The sequence below is a fragment of the Oncorhynchus kisutch genome, linkage group LG4 (assembly GCF_002021735.2).
Source record: "Oncorhynchus kisutch isolate 150728-3 linkage group LG4, Okis_V2, whole genome shotgun sequence".
In the NCBI taxonomy this organism is placed as follows: domain Eukaryota; kingdom Metazoa; phylum Chordata; class Actinopteri; order Salmoniformes; family Salmonidae; genus Oncorhynchus; species Oncorhynchus kisutch.
In genome coordinates, this window is record NC_034177.2 from 42,111,926 (window position 1) to 42,131,307 (window position 19,382).

The 19,382-nt window shown below is 45.1% G+C and overlaps 1 protein-coding gene across 15 annotated transcripts in view; it reads left to right on the plus strand.

The window, feature by feature from the left end:
• LOC109889545 (protein-methionine sulfoxide oxidase mical3a) overlaps nucleotides 1-19,382 on the plus strand; it is a 128,547-nt gene that overhangs the window by 91,095 nt on the left and 18,070 nt on the right. For 8 of the 15 annotated variants that reach the window (XR_004209728.1, XM_031822965.1, XM_031822976.1 and 5 more), the window contains 10 exons: nucleotides 3,927-4,113; nucleotides 5,497-5,591; nucleotides 10,019-10,112; nucleotides 13,966-14,161; nucleotides 14,451-14,818; nucleotides 15,376-15,465; nucleotides 16,141-16,296; nucleotides 16,777-16,839; nucleotides 18,968-19,042; nucleotides 19,151-19,350. Coding sequence is in view for 14 of the 15 variants with exons in the window: in XM_031822965.1 (XP_031678825.1) it covers nucleotides 3,927-4,113; nucleotides 5,497-5,591; nucleotides 10,019-10,112; nucleotides 13,966-14,161; nucleotides 14,451-14,818; nucleotides 15,376-15,465; nucleotides 16,141-16,296; nucleotides 16,777-16,839; nucleotides 18,968-19,042; nucleotides 19,151-19,350 (1,524 nt within the window). In the remaining variant the exon portion in view is untranslated. The remainder of the gene's footprint in view (nucleotides 1-3,926; nucleotides 4,114-5,496; nucleotides 5,592-10,018; nucleotides 10,113-13,965; nucleotides 14,162-14,450; nucleotides 14,819-15,375; nucleotides 15,466-16,140; nucleotides 16,297-16,776; nucleotides 16,840-18,967; nucleotides 19,043-19,150; nucleotides 19,351-19,382) is intronic. The other 7 variants (XM_031822973.1, XM_031822972.1, XM_031822975.1 and 4 more) reach the window with 5 other exon arrangements.

The following is a 19,382-nucleotide window of genomic DNA, read 5'->3' on the forward strand; positions in this document are numbered from 1 at the left end:
TACATAATATGTCTGCCCTTTTTGTTGTTAGTGGTCTCATATTTAATAGCCTTTCATAGGGTTCTAGGCCAACCATACCAGCTAACTGCATCAAACCAGTGTCATCGAGTTTTGGGGAAAACAGACTGTAAACACACACACAAGGCGTACCTTGGTTTGCTCTGCAGAAATGGGAATCCGTGCAGCTTGAGGAACCAGAGCCTATTCACATCCCTAGCATCCAGGAGAGGTCTGCGTGGCTAGTCGCTAAGTTTAAGGGTAAACCCGAGAAACTAAAGGTGAATACCAAACCGTGCTGTCTAGAATCAGTGAATCCGTTATCTGTAAGTGATAGGCCTACTAGATGTATTGCATTTGTGAATAGTTTGTGTCTTTAGTGTTGGTTTACTCCAGTACACTTCATCATTCTGATCATTCTCAATCCTGTTGCCTTCTCTAAACAGTCCCATTTCTCTGTCCTCTCCCTTTGCCCTGGAGCTTAAGAAAAAGCCCTTGCGTTTCTTAGTAGAACAGTGGCACCTGTCAGCCAGAACCCTCAGCCAGAACCCACAAAGCCTCCTCTCCCCCCCTGAAGCTCTTGGACAGGTATCCTCTCCTGCCTGGGGACTAAAGACCTGCAGTGTGGAGCTGGCACTAACACACCTCTGCTTCCTGGAAACACGACCACCGTTACACTGATTTCCATAGATTGGCTCGATTAGAATTATACAGCACTCATCTCTAAGATAGATCTACTGCCATTAAGGACCGCTGCATTGTAACATTTCTCTGACTGCTAACCTCATAAGTTGACCAAGGCTGAATTTGCCCCTGTGTTTCTACTGCATGGCAAATGGAGATCAATGAAAAATGGTTGATAAGGGATGTGAAGGTGCAGCAGTTGTGACATCCTTGTTAGTATGCATAGGTCAGGCAAACCTGTCACGTAAAAATCACTTCAATCACTAACGCAAACCTCGACGATCTTTCCTGGTTAAATAAAGGCGAAATAACGTCAGGGTCTTGTGTGGAGCACGGGCTGTTTTGTAGAACAGCACTAAAAATACCATTCCATGTCTAAACTCTGCCTTTCCATTCCTATTCTATTCTTTTGTAAACGAATAATGACTTATTCTGCAGGAGATAGAACCGCTGCGCTCTGATGATCAACTGTCACGACGTGCCTTTAGTGTACAGGAGAGGGCTGAGCAGCTAGCTTCGCAGTTTCAAGGCAAGCTGGCAAATCCACAGGTGATATACTGTACGCCACCACCGCTCGATAGCCCCGAGTCCAAATTCCAAGTGAAGGACTTTACGACTACCAAGGAACCGGCCTCGTCTCTGACCTCTTTAGTCACTTTACAATTTATCACGAATGTCAGATGGAGCGATAAACTGATCAATAAAAAACACTTAGGTTTCGATTAGTCATACTATTTGCTCAGTATCGGTCATTACTGTTCTGTAGAATTGGAATATGAGGGATTTTCATATCAGCTTCTTTTACATCTTTCCTAATTTGTCTTTTCTCTAACCAAGTCATCCTGCAATAACTGCCCTTTCTCTTCCCTCTTTTACCCCCTGGAATCCACCAAAAAAATACTTTCATTTCTGTATACAAAAGGGGCACCTGTCCCACAGCCAGAACCCAGAGAGCCCCCTCTCCTCCCCTGAAACTCTGAGACCGGTAGCCCCTCCCTTCTGGGAAGATTGACAGTTGAAATCACCCTAACACTCACTGGCTCTTGAAGACGGGCCAAATAACTCACTGCCTGGCCTGTGATATGTAATTGAACTGATCTCCAATGTGTGTCCTAACAAGCAAGTTCACACTGCATACAGGAATGGTTCATATGATGTATGGATGTAAAAACGCATCCTGCCGTTTTAGTCAAAGATACTACTCAGATTGCTGTGGTGAAAAGTGTGATGACACTGAAATGTGGAAGAGAGTGTACTGTAGTCATAGCCATATGATTGATTTATGTTCCAATAGATTGCTGTAAGTAGTCCCTTAGGTGTGGCCTGCATTGCATTTCAGTTTTGTGGTCTCTGTGCTTAGGGGAGTCCTTGCCTGATGTTTTGGCCTCAATACAGTTTAATTTGATCCTCATGTTTGATCCCCTGTTCTGTTCCAACTGGGCTGGTGTAATCACGCCCCAGAGATGTGCCACTATAATACACCATGGTATATTTACGGTAAATCAGCCATACTTTAAAATATTTCAATCTCTTTTCTATGGCTTACGCTGTGCTAACTGACCTCAATTCTGTCTCTCTGCAGGATAAATGTTATTTTGGGATCTTTGTTGATCTAATCCGGGCCGTTTTAGGGTTACAGCTGAAGCGCGTTTGAGATATTACAGTGAATCTCTGCTCTTTTCAATGTGCACAGTTGATCCTAACTTCCTGTGTCCACGGTGACCAACTATCTTTCTTGTTTTATTAGCCAAAGGGTAGCGCAGGAAACATTTACACCATAAATCTGACTGTTTGTGTGTGTGTGCCTGTGTATATGGGTATAAGCGCATATAGCCACAGTCAAAGTCCAGGATCATACTCAGCCTCACAGAGCCAGTCAACAGCTTTCGCTCCTCATTAAAGTAATGGTGTGTACACATCTCATGTGTTTTATTGGTTCAAATCAAATAGGCTTTCTGTCGGACACTGCATGTGGCGCGGTGTGGGTAATGGCTTTCTTTGTGCCAATGAGGGTTCAAGAGTTGTATGCAGTTGGTTTGCATGGCTTTCTTTGTGCCAATGAGGGTTCAAGAGTTGTATGCAGTTGGTTTGCACGTATTTCTCTTCTGTTGAAAACACTAATTCGAAGCAGTTCATTGGGTGGGGCTGGTGGGCCGATCAACCGAACTTGGCCTAGTTTCCCTCTCACGATCAGTTGAATATTTTTGTCCTTTAGTGCCTTACATAGTGTACTACCTCACCTCCCATCATAGTTTACCCCTCTTCCTCATACAACTCCTTCTACTCTGCCATTTGGTTTTGCTCACATTCCTTTGCATGTCTTTTCTCTCATCCGTGAAGGGATACTTCGGGATGTTCGCAATGAGGCCCTTTTATCTCCTTCCCCAGAGTCAGATGAACTCGTGGATACCATTTGTATGTCTTGGCATGCAGTTTGAAGGAAGTTGCGAACTAGCACTAGCGCAATTGCTAACTAGCCTTAGCATAATGACTGGAAGTCTATGGTATCGTCTACATTGCTAGGAGATACCATAGACTTCCAGTCATTGCACTAATCCCGAAGTATCCCTTTGTCTTGGCATGTCTTTCTTTTTCCTCTCTCTTTATCTTTCTCATCCTACTGTCCTTTCTTTCTCTCTCTCTGCCTTCGATAGAGCTATTTAAAGATGTACACAGGGGAAGTGAGCTTATTGGCTGAGCAGATAGCCAATCAGGTTCAGCCTCAAGAGGAACCTAAGCCCTTACTTGACAAAAGGGAGTTGGTAAGAGCCAATGGCATCGTAGGACACTAGGCATGTTGTAGACCCAAGAGTGAAGTGACTCCAGCTAGGGAACGTAAATGTGGTGTTTGGTGATGATGAGTGTAACTAGGACTTCCTTCTAGTTCTAGAGACGGATTGTAATTGTAAGTGTGTGTGTGTGAGAAACATTTGACCCCACTTAAGCGTTGTGGCCTTTTGTGGTGGCTATAATCTCAGGTGTTTCTGAAAATCTTTTGCCTGGTGTTAAAAATAAATAAATAAATAAAATGTCAGTGGCTAATTCACAGCCATAATCTACTAGGTTGTGAATGGTTTGATATCAATGGAACATTTGATCCCATATCCCCTAACTCTCTACCAGTTAGATTTTTCCCACTTAGTTGTGAAGCCGGGGGCTTCAGGAAAATGGCCTCCCACTCTCCTCATCTCTCTTTACCTCTCCCCAGCCCCTAATACTGTCTCCTCTCGTCCTCTCACCCTTAGAGTTCCCTGAGGAAGGAGTTCCCCCAGAACATCGGGGGCAGTGACGTGTGCTTCTTCTGTCGGAAGCGTGTGTACGTGATGGAGCGGCTTAGTGCCGAGGGCAAGTTCTTCCACCGCAGCTGCTTCAAGTGTGACTACTGCGGCACCACACTACGACTTTCGTCCTACGCCTTCGATGTGGAGGACGGTACGTGGAGGAAGACCCTACTTTAAAGCCACCTGTTGTGGTTACAATGTGTAGTGTGCTTTTCGCTCAGTACAGATATGTTTGTGCTGTCTTCCCATTGAATGACTGTAGGAGTTGGTAATGTCATACAAACAGTTCTGGGATCAGACTAATACAAATGTACACTGAGTGTACAAAACATTAAGGAAACATGCTCTTTCCATGGTAGATTAGGTGAATACAGATGAACGCTATGATCCCTTATTGATGTCACTTGTTAAATCCACTTCAATCAGTGTAGATGAAGGGGAGGAGACAAGTTAAAGAAGGTTTTTTAAGCCTCGAGACAATTTGATACATGGATTGTATGTGTGTGCCATTCAGGGGCTGAATGGGCAAGACAAAAGATTGAACTGCCTTTGAACAGGGTATTTTAGTAGGTGCCAGGTGCACCGGTTTGAGTGTGTCAAGAACTGCAACACTGCTAGGTTGTTCACGCTCAACAGTTTCCTATGTGTATCATGAATGGTCCACCACCCAAAGGACATTCAGCCAACTTGACACAACTGTGGGAAGCATTGGAGTCAACATGGGCCAGCATCCCTGTGGAACGCTTTCGTCACCTTTGTAGATTCCATGCCCCGGTGAATTGAGGCTGTTCTGAGGGCAAAGTGGGGTGCAATTCAATATTAGGAAGGTTTTGCTAATGTTTTGTACACTGAGTGTACATGTGAATAGATATAGCTTGCATACACTGTTGATATGTTCACAGAAACATCCCGCTGAATGACACAATCACTTTGTTTTGACTAAATTCAAACAGGGCACAGACATTTCTGACACACAATACGGTCAATTTAGACTCAAAGGCACCTGTTACATGATGAAGGTACTGTAAAAAGTGTTGACTCATAGGCACACACACACACGCGCTATGCCAAGCCTTGTCTTTGTGGTTACAGTAAGAGTCATCATATTGTCCTCATAGTGTCTGCTGCATGATTTATTCATTTTCTCTCTCTGAGTGTCACAAGGCCTCTCTTGTGCTCATGGAACAAGTAGCAAATTGTTCACAATGACAAGAGTGGCTGTTTCTCCCAGTTTGAGTTTGTGATCCCAGTCATCCCACGGGTAGAGCAGACTCCAGAATGCCCAGTAGGAACTGAGGGAGGGAGGACAAAATGTTGTCTTTCTATGTGCAGCATTCTCTCACTCACACACACACACACACACACACACACACACACACACACACACACACACACACACACACACACACACACACACACACAGGCTTTCACGGTACTGAAGAGTATGCAACAGTCGGATGAGGTTAATGCAGTCTGCAGTATGTTTGTTTTGCACTGGTTTAGTACTTCTCTGTTTCTGTCTCCTCTCCTACAGGGAAGTTTTACTGCAAGCCCCACTACTGTTACCGCTCGTCTGGTCAGGCTCAGAGGAAGAGGCCGGCACCGAACCCTGCTCTGCTCAATGCTAAGGTACTACTGACCCATCATCCCCCCCACACACACACACACACATCCTCACACACACTCATTCTCTCTCTCTCTCACCCTCTCTCTCACCCTCTCTCTCTCTCTCACCCCCTCTCTCTCTCTCAATTCAATTGAAGGGGCTTTATTGACATGGGAAACATATGTTAACATTGCCAAAGCAAGTGAAGTAGATAATATACAAAAGTGAAATAAACAATAAAAATGAACAGTGAACATTACACTCATAGAAGTTCCAAAATAATAAAGACATTACAAATGTCATATTTTGTATATTTAATCTTATAACGATGTGCAAATGGTTAAAGTACAAAAGGGAAAATAAATAAACATAAATATGGGTTGTATTTACAATGGTTTTTGTTCTTCACTGGTTGGCCTTTTCTTGTGGCAACAGGTCACAAATATTGCTGCTGTGATGGCACACTGTGGTATTTTACCCTATAGATAAGGGAGTTTATCAAAATCGTGTTTGTTCTCAAATTCTTTGTGGATCTGTGTAATCTGAGGGAAATATGTGTCTCTAAAATGGTCACACATTTGACAGGAGGTTAGGAAGTGCAGCTCAGTTTCCACCTAATTTTGTGGGCAGTGAGCTCATAGGCTGCCTGGCTCTCAAGAGAAGACAGGCTTTCTCAATAGCAAGGCTATGCTCACTGAGTCTGTACATAGTCAAAGCTTTCCTTAAGTTTGGGTCAGTCACAGTGGTCAGGTAGTCTGCCACTGTGTACTCTGTTTAGGGCCAAATAGCATTCTAGTTTGTCCTGTTTTTTTGTTAATTCTTTCCAATGTGTCAAGTAATTATCTTTTTGTTTTCTCATAAGTCTAATTGTGTTGCTGTCCTGGGGCTCTGTGGGGTGTGTTTGTGAACAGAGCCCCAGGACCAGCTTGCTTAGGGAACTCTTCTCCAGGTTAATTTCTGTAGGTGATGGCTTTGTTATGGAAGGTTCTTGGAATCTCTTCCTTTTAGGTGGTTGTAACATTTTATGTCTCTTTTCTGGATTTTGATCATTAGCGGGTATCGGCCTAATTCTGCTCCGTTGTATACGGAGGATATTTTTTGCAGAATTAGAATGCCCTTCTTGCCTTGTCTCTCATTGTTCACAGCTTTGTGGAAGTTACGTGTGGCGCTGATGTTTAGGCCAAGGTATTTATCGTTTTTTTTTGTGTGTTCTAGGGCAACGGTGTCAAGATGGAATTTGTATTTGTGGTCCTGGCGACTGGACCTTTTTTGGAACACCATTATTTTGGTCTTACTGAGATTTACTGTCAGGGCCCAGGTCTGGCAGAATCTGTGCAGACGATCTAGGTGCTGCTGTAGGATGATGTTAGAGTTTTAGTATAGCCAATTGGAATTTGTTGTCTGTATATTTTATCATTTCATTGAGGATACCATCAACACCACAGGCCTTTTTGGGTTGGAGGGTTTTTATTTTGTCCTGTAGTTCATTCAAGGTAATGGGAGAATTCAGTGGGTTCTGGTAGTCTTTAATAGTTGTTTCTAAGATTTGTATTTGTTCATGTTTTTGCGGTTTGTTCTTTGTTATAGAGCCAAAAAGATTGGAGAAGTGGTTTGCCCATACATCTCCATTTTGGATAGATAATTCTTCCTGTTGTTGTTTGTTTAGTGTTATCCAATTCTCCCAGAAGTGGTTAGAGTCTATGGATTCTTCAATTACATTGAGCTGATTTCTGACATGCTGTTCCTTCTTTTTCTGTAGTGTATTTCTGTATTGTTTTACTGATTCACCATAGTGAAGGTGTAGACCCCGGTGTTCTGGGTCTCTGTTTTTGGTTGGACAGGTTTCTCAATTTCTTTCTTAGGGTTTTGCGTTCTTCATCAAACTATTTGTTGTTGTTGTTCATTTTCTTAGGTTTTCTGTTTGAAATGTTTAAATGTGATAGGGAAGCTGAGAGGTCAAATATACTGTTTAGATGTTCTACTGCCAGCATTACACCTTCACTATTACAGTGAAACATTTTGTCCAGGAAATTGTCTAGAAGGGATTGAATTTGTTGTTGCCTGATTGTATATATATTATTCACCTCCTTTGGCTCATGATTTGAGTATTGCCCTGTTCAAGTAGAGTGTATTTTGCTGTGATCTGATAGGGGTGTCAGTGGGCTGACTGTGAACGCTCTGAGAGACTCTGGGTTGAGGTCAGTGATAAAGTAGTCTACAGTACTGCTGCAGAGAGATGAGCTATATGTGTACCTACTGTAGGAGTCCCCTCGAAGCCTACCATTCCTGCTCTTTAGGCCAAAGGCAGATGACCTCAGACCTTGTATATTCCAGGATGAGATGGTAGAAGCTTTGTGTTCCATATGTACATACCCAGTGTGCGACAGAGCTGCAGGAGTTGTGACCCGTTTTTGTTGGTTATGTTGTCATGGTTGTGCCTAGGGGGGCATATGGGGGAGAGAATGCTGTCCCCTCCAGGTAGGTGCTTGTCCCCCTGTTTGCTGATGGTGTCAGGTTCTTGTAATAGTGGGGGTTGGACCTGTTTCTCTGCTCACAGCCTGGGCATATGTCCTGCTATCATGTTGAGGTCTTTGCCGCAGGGGTGGGGGGTATCAAATCAAATCAAATCAAATTTATTTATATAGCCCTTCGTACATCAGCTGATATCTCAAAGTGCTGTACAGAAACCCAGCCTAAAACCCCAAACAGCAAGCAATGCAGGTGTAGAAGCACGGTGGCTAGGAAAAACTCCCTAGAAAGGCCAATACCTAGGAAGAAACCTAGAGAGGAACCAGGCTATGTGGGGTGGCCAGTCCTCTTCTGGCTGTGCCGGGTGGAGATTATAACAGAACATGGCCAAGATGTTCAAATGTTCATAAATGACCAGCATGGTCAAATAATAATAAGGCAGAACAGTTGAAACTGGAGCAGCAGCACAGTCAGGTGGAAGTTGAAACTGGAGCAGCAGCATGGCCAGGTGGACTGGGGACAGCAAGGAGTCATCATGTCAGGTAGTCCTGGGGCATGGTCCTAGGGCTCAGGTCAGTTGAAACTGGAACAGCAGCTTGGCCAGGTGGACTGGGGACAGCAAGGAGTCATCATGTCAGGCAGTCCTGGGGCATGGTCCTAGGGCTCAGGTCCTCCGAGAGAGAGAAAGAAAGAGAGAAGGAGAGAATTAGAGAACGCACACTTAGATTCTCACAGGACACCGAATAGGACAGGAGAAGTACTCCAGATATAACAAACTGACCCCAGCCCCCTGACACATAAACTACTGCAGCATAAATACTGGAGGCTGAGACAGGAGGGGTCAGGAGACACTGTGGCCCCATCCGAGGACACCCCCGGGGGGTGGACAGAAGGGGTGTGGCCAGGGTTTGTTTGGGGTGGTCTTAGCTGGTTGGGGTGTGGTTGGTGATGCTGTGGCCTGGGTGTAGGTCCTCTTGGCGTAGGTTCTCTGTGCAGGTCCTTCAGGAGGGGGTCTTGTAGGTCTGGGAGGGTGTTTCGCTGGTCTCGGCGGGGTGTCCATTGCTCTGTTGCTCCTGTGTGAAGTGCTGGGGCTACGTCCGTCATGGTCCTGGCAAAAGTTGGGATGGCTGCCTTGTAGAGGTGGACCTGGTTGTAAAGGCTGTTCAAGTCCAGGCTGGAGTGGTGGGCCAGGTAGACATTAGGTTTTGAGGCACAGTCTCGCGAAATTCTTGCATTCACCCACTGTATGGTGGTGGCAGGTTAAACGTATGTTCGTGGTAGCAAGGTGCGTTGGGGAATGTGGAATAAGCCTTTTCAATCACTCCCTTGAGTGCTGTGGCTACCCTTTCCTGCTGGGCCCTCAGATCATTTGTGCCCGTGTGAATTATGATGTGGCTGGGGGACCCTAGTCTGTCCTCTGACAACAGCTCCAGGGCATGCCTAGTGTTTGGGCACCAGAGCTTAGCCACTTTGTGTATTGAATGTATTTGCCATTTGAGTCAATGAGGAGCACAATCTCTGGCTTTTGTGTGTCCTCAGTGGATGTGTGGGGGTTGTCAAGAGAGCAATCAGGGGAGTTGACAGGGGGCTGTTAGGAGGGGTTGGTGGGTCCTGTCCCATTGGGGGAGAGTCCCTGCTCTCTGTCACACCTCAGGTTTCTCACCTCCTCCTTCAGTGCCATGTGTGACTCTTAAATTCTCCCTCCCCAGTCCGTAGAGCGACCAGCTCTCTCAGACGGCCGTCCATCTCCACCTTCTGCCCTCCAGGTCTTGTTGGGGGGGGAGGGGGGGTCTGTTTTGTGGGTTTGTTCTGTTTGTATTGTGTGGACTAGCTCTCTGAGCTCTACCATGTCTCTCTCCAGCTCTGTGAATTTATTCCTCTCAATCTCTCACTATCACACTGGATCTGTTTCGTAGGATAATCAGGAAGTGTAGGATGTGTATTGACCCCCTCCTCCCCTGCACTTCTGTCTCGTCTCCAGGACAACCAGGCTTCCTTGCCCGCGGCGGTCACTGTGGACTCCCCTGGGAGGGGGGCGATGGCATCCCCTTCCCCCACCGAGCGCCGGTCCTCAGGTACCCCCACTATCCCGCTTTCCTCACCTCTAGCTGTGGTGCCACTGCCCTGCTTGGCCCCGCTGGCCCGGGGGAGTGGGGAGTGGCCCCTGCGCACCCTCCGCCGGACCCTGTCCTGGACCTGCCACCAGGTGGCACTAAACCCCTTCGACTCGCCATTCCTTTGTACCTACTGTGTCTACCTCCTTTGCTGTTTCACCCTCAACGCCCTGCTCAATCTCCTAGCATGACCTGTAGCATGGTGTACTACAGTACCCACAATGCTTTGTATAACATATCCCGTCTCCCTATGACCTCTGACTTCACTTCACCAACTAATTACTCTGAGTGAAACTGTATAGATCTAAGCTAGCATCCTCTATCCGTCTTTCGTATAGCTTGTTGACTTGCTGTCCTGTTGATGTAAATCTTGTGATTCTGTGTGTGTGGTGTTATTTATTTCTTGAAGATGCAGCATTCCCTCTCATTCGCATCCAATTTGGGATTGATTTTGGCTAGTAAAGTAGCCCGGCCGTCAGCTAGATTTGAAACAAATGGTGCATCTTCTTCTTCATTTCTCGGCCTGGAAATTAAAATAACAGTCAGGCAAAATGATGAGCCTTCGCTGTTTTCTTCTGTGGTTTTTAAGACCATTATACACCTTTTCTCACTGACTTACAGTAATTTAACAGTAACCTGTTGAATTGTAACCTGTAGTTATGTACATTAAATGTCGTATTTAAATTTATTTATGATATTTAACATGTTATATTACTCAAGAAGTGATGTGCTCAAGAAGTGATGTGCTCTTTTGCCTGCCTGTGCTTTAATCGATAGCCCAACTTGTGATTGTAACCTGTAGTGGCCTGTGACTTTCTTAGCTTTACCTTCTCCTTTTTGACCCGCTGACTAGAGCGTGCCTGTATCAGTGCTTGTGATTGGTTCTCTGTAAGCTTTACCTTTTCACCCTCCTATCAGAGCAGCCCGAAGCCAAAAGCTAGTGCTTGAAACAGTGCTTGTGATTGGCCCCTTGTGAGATCCACCATCCCTCTCCTCTCTGACCACACCGTCAGTGGCTGTCTTGTCTGTCCTCCTGCATTCCCACCTTCTCTCTTTGCATACGAACACCTCTACTGCCTTTCCTAAAATGTTACATTTCTCTTGCATGTACTGTGGGGTCATAGATGTAATAGCTGAAACGTGTAGCTTGATATATCTAATGTCAGGCGAATGATCCTAGGTGGGAAGTTTGTATCTTAGACTACTTTAATAGGTCATCTGTAGGCCTACTATGCCAGTATTATAATTTAGGTAAATATAAGGCTTTCACCCCCCCAACTACTAGCACATTTATACTTGGAACTAAGATATATTATATAAGATATAGGCAGGCCGCAGACATGACATATATTACCTGATAATGGCAATGACCTTGATCATCTCGTAACACATGCTGACCTTTGGGAATCCCTATCATTTCTGTTATAGTCCTTAGAGGTTAGTGGAATAAGACGAATTGGCTCGAGAATCTATCGTCTCATGATGCAGACAGTGTAATTGCCCTCTAAATGCTCCCCTGTGATACTAGAGTTCTGCATTCTTCAGTTTCACTCATCTGACATGAACTGTCACCACTAGCACCAGCTCATGAAAACAAATCAAATATCACACTCACTACCACACCATGCTTTGGTGAGTGTTGCGTAAGGTCATTGCTTACAACACATTGTCTGTTGGTATGTTTCTCACTCCCTTAACTTATAAGCTACATTTAGAATTTTAAAGAAAACATTTCTAAGGGTTGCTGTGCCCTGTAGATGCAGTAAAAAGGTCAATGGAACATGACCCAAACCATTTTTACACATTGGAAATGCGTGGGCTAGAGATCCCCAATCCCCTCATTGCTCACCAGCAGAATTAGCCGTCATTTAGGCTGTTGATTATACTGTATGTGTATTTCACAATATTTTGAGGTAAAAATCTGAGTTTAATGCTTGTATGGATGTCAATATCACTTATCAACTGCATTACAGTTAAACTACTTTGACTACCGTGACTAATTTAGGTATGCTAGCTATCCTACTAGCTCATACGAACGGGAGTTAACGTTAGCATTTAGCGGTCACTTCTAAATGTTATGCAGTGAAAATAGCCAAATATATCACAATCTGACTTCAGTAACCACATTGTGGGCCTTTTACAATATACACTGAGTGTAGAAAACATTAAGGACACCTTCCTAATATTGAGTTGCACCCTCCCCTTTTGCACTCAGAAGAGCCTCAATTCATCAGGAGCATGTACTCTGGTGTCAATAGCGTTCCACAGGGATGCTGGCCCATGTTGACTCCAATGCTTCCCACAGTGGTGTCAAGTTGGCTGGATGTCCTTTGGGTGATGGACCATTCTTGTGTCACGAACCGGCTCAAAGTTCGGAAAAAAAGGGAGACAACGTGGAGATAAGGAATAACAAAATATATTTATTAACTTAAGTAACCTAAATACAATTAACAATTGTATGTGTAGTCAGTAGTCAGTAGTGTGAGTGGTTGCGTGCATGATAATGAGGGGTGTTAAAAGGTGCCAACGCAAACAAACAAAAACAGCCACAAAAATGCCACGACCAAAATCTATCAATGTCTGCATGGAGAGAGTCTCCACAATGACTGGGGGAAGAGGTACATTTATCCTGGGACACACCCAAGCCCAGGTGTGTCCCATTTGTCCGCCCACCGACATCCTATTAAGGAAAACAAGAGCAAAGGGAAAGAATTTGGCAGACAGAGTGGGAGGGTCGTCACACTTGGTACATAAGGGAAACTGTTGAGTGTGGGAAAAAAACAGCAGCGTTGCAGTTCTTGACACAAACCTGTGCGCCTGGCAGCTACTCCCATATCCCGTTCAAAGGCACTTAAATATTTTGTCTTGCCCATTCCCCCTCTGAATGGCCCACAAACACAATCCATGTCTCCAATTGTCTAAAGGCATTAAAATCCTTCTTTAACCTCCCCTTCATCTATACTGATTTTGAAGTGGATTTAACAAGAGACCTCAATAAGGGATCATAGCTTTCACCTGGTCTGTCATGGAAAAAGCATGTGTCCTTAATGTTTTGTACACTCTGTGTATAAATCCTTACGGATTTGACGAATATCCACTTTGTAATATCAGGTTTGTTGAATGTGCCTCAATGACGGCGTCAGTGTCCTGTGTTCCATTGACATCTTTACCACATCTGTGCTATTGTATAATCTCACCTCAAATTTAGACTTTCAGTGTCTGTCAGCTTTAAGAGTTGCTTCCTGGGATGGGAAACAGGCAAAGTAGTACCAACCTTTACCCTGTTGCATATAGAATGTTATATGATTATATAAAGTATAAATAATATACACTATATATATATTGGATTTGTGAGACACTGTAGGAAACAAACATTTCTGCAATAAATTATTAGAATGGCTGTGTTTTGTCTGTTTTTCCTAGATTCCAAAAGAAATGTGTATATAAACCAAACAAAAATGTCTCAAACGTGACACAAATCAGTTGATAGAAAATGAGCCACAATAAATCTGTGCCCAACTATAGTCATGGAAGAAACATGGATGGAAACGTGATTATGGAAGAGATCTGGTTTCTAGTAGCACGTTGTTATACAGTAGGCACAGTATACTGGTCCGATGGTATAGTGCAAACCTTGAGAGAAGTTGCAGAGGAGCATAGCCCCAGTTTGAATGAAAGCTGAGCCTGCCTAGTGTCTACAAGCCTCGCATGGCTCTTGTGCTGCGGTATCCCTCCCGCTCCTCTCCTCAACCATGCTACCTATGATTTCTCAGTTGCCTGTCTGTATTCTCTCCCCCTCCGCGGTCCACCCCAGTCCCGGAGGTGAACGGGCTGCAGGAGCCCAGCCTGGCTAAGCGTCTGCGGGGCACGCCGGAGCGCATCGAGCTGGAGAACTACCGTCTGTCTCTGCAGCGGGAGGAGGACCTAGAGGAGGTGCCAGAGGAGACGCTGGCCGAACACAACCTAAGCAGTGTGTTGGACAAGGACGCGCACGCAGACCTGGGCTCCAGGTGAGACCACAGAGGAACAGTCAACTCTGCATGGGGTGACCTGTGGCAACAACTGTTGAATCTCAGCAATTTAACATAGGTCTATATATAGTCATGTACACAAAGCATGGCAGATACTTAAATGATCATTTTAATATTGCATGTTCGTATGTGATGATCGTTATGGTCAGTGGTTTTCTAGTACTGGATACATACAGTGCCAGTAAGTGTTGTTGGTATATATCCCCTTCCATGATGACTCCAACCCTGCCTGCTCTAACTTGCACCTCCCTCCCTTGCTTTCATACAGCAGCTCAGAGTCTGACATGGAGGAGGAGGACCAGGATGAAGAGGAGCAACATGAGGAGGAGCAGCAGGAGCCCCCCAGCCCCTCAGACCTGGGAGGAGTACCCTGGAAGGAGGCTGTGGAGCTCCATGCCAAGCTGAAGACTGACAGCGACCCAGGGGCTGAGGGAGAGGACGGTGAGGGAGAGGACGGTGAGGGAGAGGACGGTGAGGGAGAGGACGGTGAGGGAGAGGACGGTGAGGGAGAGGACGGTGAGGGAGAGGACGGTGAGGGAGAGGATGAGACACATGGTCACATCGCTAGGGATCGAGAAGTGGAGGAGGAGGAAGATGACGAAGAAGAGGAGGACGATGATGCGGAATCGACTGATGGTAAACATTTTTTTGAAGTTTCACAAACATCTATGCAGTTTGTCTGAGGTTTTCAGATGTCCTGTTGGTGTGCCGATCCCTGATATTCTGTCTGTTCTGATTCAATGTCAAGGTAGTAATATGACATTTCTGAATGTAGCTGCTGTTTCTAGGTGTTCAGTCAGTGGGTTCTGAGAGGTAGCCTCCAGTAAACTGGTGTCAGAGCCAGAGGGATGTCAATGTTTTCCCTTATGAGGTCTTCCTCATCCCTCCTCCCCATATGTATGTGAGCATTCAGTCTTCATCTCAGCTCTGTGACAATTTATCTCAAAACAGACTGAATCTGCTTCTTGTAGAAAAGTGTACCTTTTTCACCTGTCATTGTAAAGTCATCGTTTTCCTCATCTTCTCCATCTCTCTTCCTCCCTCTTCTTCTCCTCCTCTTTCCCACCATGTGTCTCCCTTCCTGTGTGTGTGATGTCTGTGTCTGAATGCGTTTGTGTCTTTCCCGTGTGTGTGTGTGTGTGTGTGTGTGTGTGTGTTGTTGTTATGTGGGCGATGTCTCCCCCAACTGGTAGAGGGGGAGTACTGCCCGTGGGAGCAGGAGCTCCAGTCAGGCATATGGCTGGAGAATCTCCAAGACGAAGAGGATACCTGTAGATTTAAAGGTAGCACCACTGCCTGCGGATGAGTTTTGCAGTTTGTACACTGAACATAATAACTACGAGTGAAGAAACATTCTCATCAATTTGTTTCTTTTTACCAGGCTTTCTCCAGGAGTGTTTTGTTTGCATTATTATGTTGTCTGATTTGGTTATGTTTGCTATTTCGAAGAGAGTAAGAGTGATTTATTTTTCATTCTCTGTTTTACATTTTCAAGCTGAAATATGACTTCCCGTTTTACCCTAACTTTTTTTTTTTTATCTTTCAACTTTGTACTAATCGACTAATACTAAGAAAATGTACAGAGTCAATTTTAGTCGTTACAGTTTTAGCATGATAGAGAGTGGTGTGATGATAAACATTGTTAATATCTTGTTCCTAATGTAATACTTTTACTGTTAAGCTGCTACTCTTGTTCCAGGATGCTAGTGCATGCAGTGTCCACCTTCCTGGTTGTGGTATATCATATACAACTCTACTGTCTCCTACTGGTCTTTAATCACCTCTCTGCCTTCTCTCTCCTTTTCCCGTTCTGTCCTGTCTGTTCCCCTTTCCCTTTGTATTCCCACCCTTCTTCCTCAACGACTGTCTCTCCTCTACTCTCTCTCACCCTTCTGCAACTCAAATCCACACACACCACCATCACATGTATATGACCCAACCCCTACACCTCCATACAGCCAGAAACCTGCAGATCCAGCAGGTGCTGCAACCTGTGGATCCGACGGGCATTAAGAATCTCAGAAGAGTCTCCACACTGTCAGAGGGGGACAAGGAGGAGCCTCCTGCCTCGGCCTCCCAGCCATCCACCATGCTCACCCAGTCCCCCTCCACAGGTAACCCAGCCCAGAGGGGGTGATCCCTGGGTACACTACCAGACCTGGCCCCGTGGCTTCTTGGCTGTGGGTCTCCAGGTTGAGGGAAGAGACCAGTGTTTCTCATCAGACCGGCTACTTTTGTGTGTCTGAGCCAGGGGGAGCCACCCTGTTAACCCCAACATTAACAAACATATTGTCTATAATTGTCTGTGATTTGTTTTGATTGACCTGCTTTATTTTCTGTGTCTAATTTTTGTCCAGCATTTTATGTTGTGTCTAATTGTTTATTGCGGGGGTCTGGGGTTGTGACTTGGTGGACAAAGACACCGGTGTCACTGGGTCAGGTCAAAGGTCAACAATCACACCCCGGCTTCCTTCATTTATTTTTCTCATTCTTTTTATACTGTCTAGTTTGGCTTTGTTTTGTTCTGTTGTTTCTTTCCCAAGTGTCTGTTGTTTTACGTTCATTTCCTATCCCAATGTTTGTTTTGAATGTAGCCCCCGCCCACACATCCACTCGTCATGAGGCTGTGCGAGTCTGGTTGGAGTCGGTGTCCGGAGGTAGTGCAGAGCGATATATGTGATCATTCTATATGATGATCCCTATATACTTTAGCTCGTAACTCTATGCTACTGTATACCGGCCTTGCATGGCAGCACACACTCACACAGACCCACACTCACAAGCATGCATGCCGGAATGATGCCACACAGGAGAGCGTATCTCTCTTGGGGTGAAGCCAACACTTGCACTACCGTTACCACTTCACTCACCACCCAACCCTGCTTCCCTGTGCATCGGACGATACAGTAACTACAGCAAATAGGAGTAGAAGTGGAGACGAGTTGCATAAGGTGTTCTAGACTTGACACATCTATAGCGGCAAGCACCATCAAGAATGTAAGAGAATGAACTCCCGAGTGGCGCTGTGGTCTAAGGCACTGCATCTCAGTGCAAGAGGCGTCGCTGCGGGAGACCCATGGGTTGGCACACAATTGGCCCAGCGTTGTCCGGGTTAGGGGAGGGTTTGGCTGGCAGGGATGTTCTTGTCCCATCGCGCACTAGCAACTCCTGTGGCAGGCCGGGCGCAATGCACGCTGACACGGTCGCCAGGTGTACGGTGTTTCCTCCGACACATTGGTGCGGCTGGCTTCCGGGTTAAGCGGGCATTGTGTCAAGAAGCAGTGCGGCTTGGTTGGGTTGTGTTTCGGAGGACGCATGGCTCTCGACCTTCGCCTCTCCCGAGTCCGTACGGGACTTGCAGCTACTGTAACTACCAATTGGGGAGAAAAAGTGGTAAAAGTAAAAAAGTGTTATTCTGCCTGGGGATGGGTATAGGTCGTGTTAAAGCCTGTCTGTCGGAGGTCAGGATGTGTTTGGGGTTGAGAGTCAGATCATTCACAGTGTGCCAGGCCAGCCAGGGTAAAGCTCTCTTTAAGCTATGCTGATAACACATTAGAATGAGTTTCTCTTGTAGGCTACACGTCACACTCACCAGAGCTGTTGCAAGTCTATGGTAGGTTGCCTCTGCCTACACAATGGTGCCACTAGGTGGGGAATGAATGAGGGTGGAGTTGACAGTTAGAGCGCAGTCATTTCTCTGGAATAGTTGTTTTCCTCTGATATTAACAGTTGCATGTTTCTGAGGTCGGGTGACTCTCATTTGAAGCTTTTTGGAGGGCTTTCGTTTTTGACACACAAAAAAAACATACAAACTAGTAACTCTCTCGCCTACACCTGTAGTGTATCGAGCTCACAAGGACGCTTTGGAGGAGGGATACTTTTGCTTGTCCACTGACATGTGATGCCATTAACCCGTTTTGGTTGTGCAATTGCTTGATGCAAGCGTCATGCTTTGCGTTTTGCAGAAATGGATCAGTGCATGTCTCATACCACTAATCATTCCATGATATATGCTCCTCTTTTTGTTTGAGTGTTTATGTGCAACTATGTCTACATGTTATAATGACGTGTCTGTTAATATCTAACCACAAATCTCTTTTTAAAGTTTGTCCCAGAAGTGTACCTTTCCTTAGCCTAGTCTGTAGTAGTTGTTCTAGCATAGTTTTCAATAATCCCCTTTCGTTTGCTTTTATCTCATTCCTGTTCTTCACGCTTCACATTTACCCAAAGGCATTTTCTTAAGTATTTGTTTAATAACACTTTGTTTCTTATCTTTTTACTCGGAGGTCAGACACGGAGAGGGTTCAGATTAGGGTTCCTTCAAAAAGCAACAAGAAAGAGGACTTTGACACCCACCCTCTCAAGTTGTTCTGAATTCCTGCTACATTATTTTGTTGAAATATAATTGGATCTCTAAGAAATTAAGCTAATTGTATTGCAACCAAATTGGCCATTTTAAATGTATAGGATTCAAATAATATTCAATAAATATACTATCCAACATCCTATTTGGACCAAACTTTTTTTCCACCAATTTGTAAGACATGGGTAATCAAAAATAATACTAATTTGAATTTCTCAGAGACCAAATTATATTTAAATGAAATCATGTTGTAGGAATGCTTATCTTATCTGTTGCTAACTACAGAAACTTTTTCAGAACAATCTGTGATCGTGGGTGTCATGACTTTCTGAAATGACATGGAACGACCCATTAGACTGTTTGAACCTAACTGAAAGCTCAGTTGATACCCCTGTTTAACTGTATCTCTCCTGTGCCTTCAGAGCCCTGTGAGGATGATGACCCGGAAGCAGAAGTGGGCAGCCATGATTTTGAGCCAGGCACCGAGATGGACCAGGGTATTAAACCAACTTATTCAGCAAATCTCTACTATTTCGTATCTAATACTTTATTGAGGCGTCACAGAAGGCTTATTAACAACACTGATCTTGCCTATATTATGACAGAGGACATTCCCTCTGACGCGGAGGCGGAGGCTCGTCTGCACCAGTCAGAGCTCAGTGATGCGCTTCCTGAAGAGGACAAGAAGTCGCAGAGTCAGGGGATCACCTATAGCATTGAACAACCTAGTGTCAGTCCGGTGAAGTTAGTTGCGGAAGTTGTGCTCTCGCCAGTCAAACCACCAACTCCACAGCCTGATTTACAGGTAAGAAATGTTTCCCTCTCATCTACTTCTTA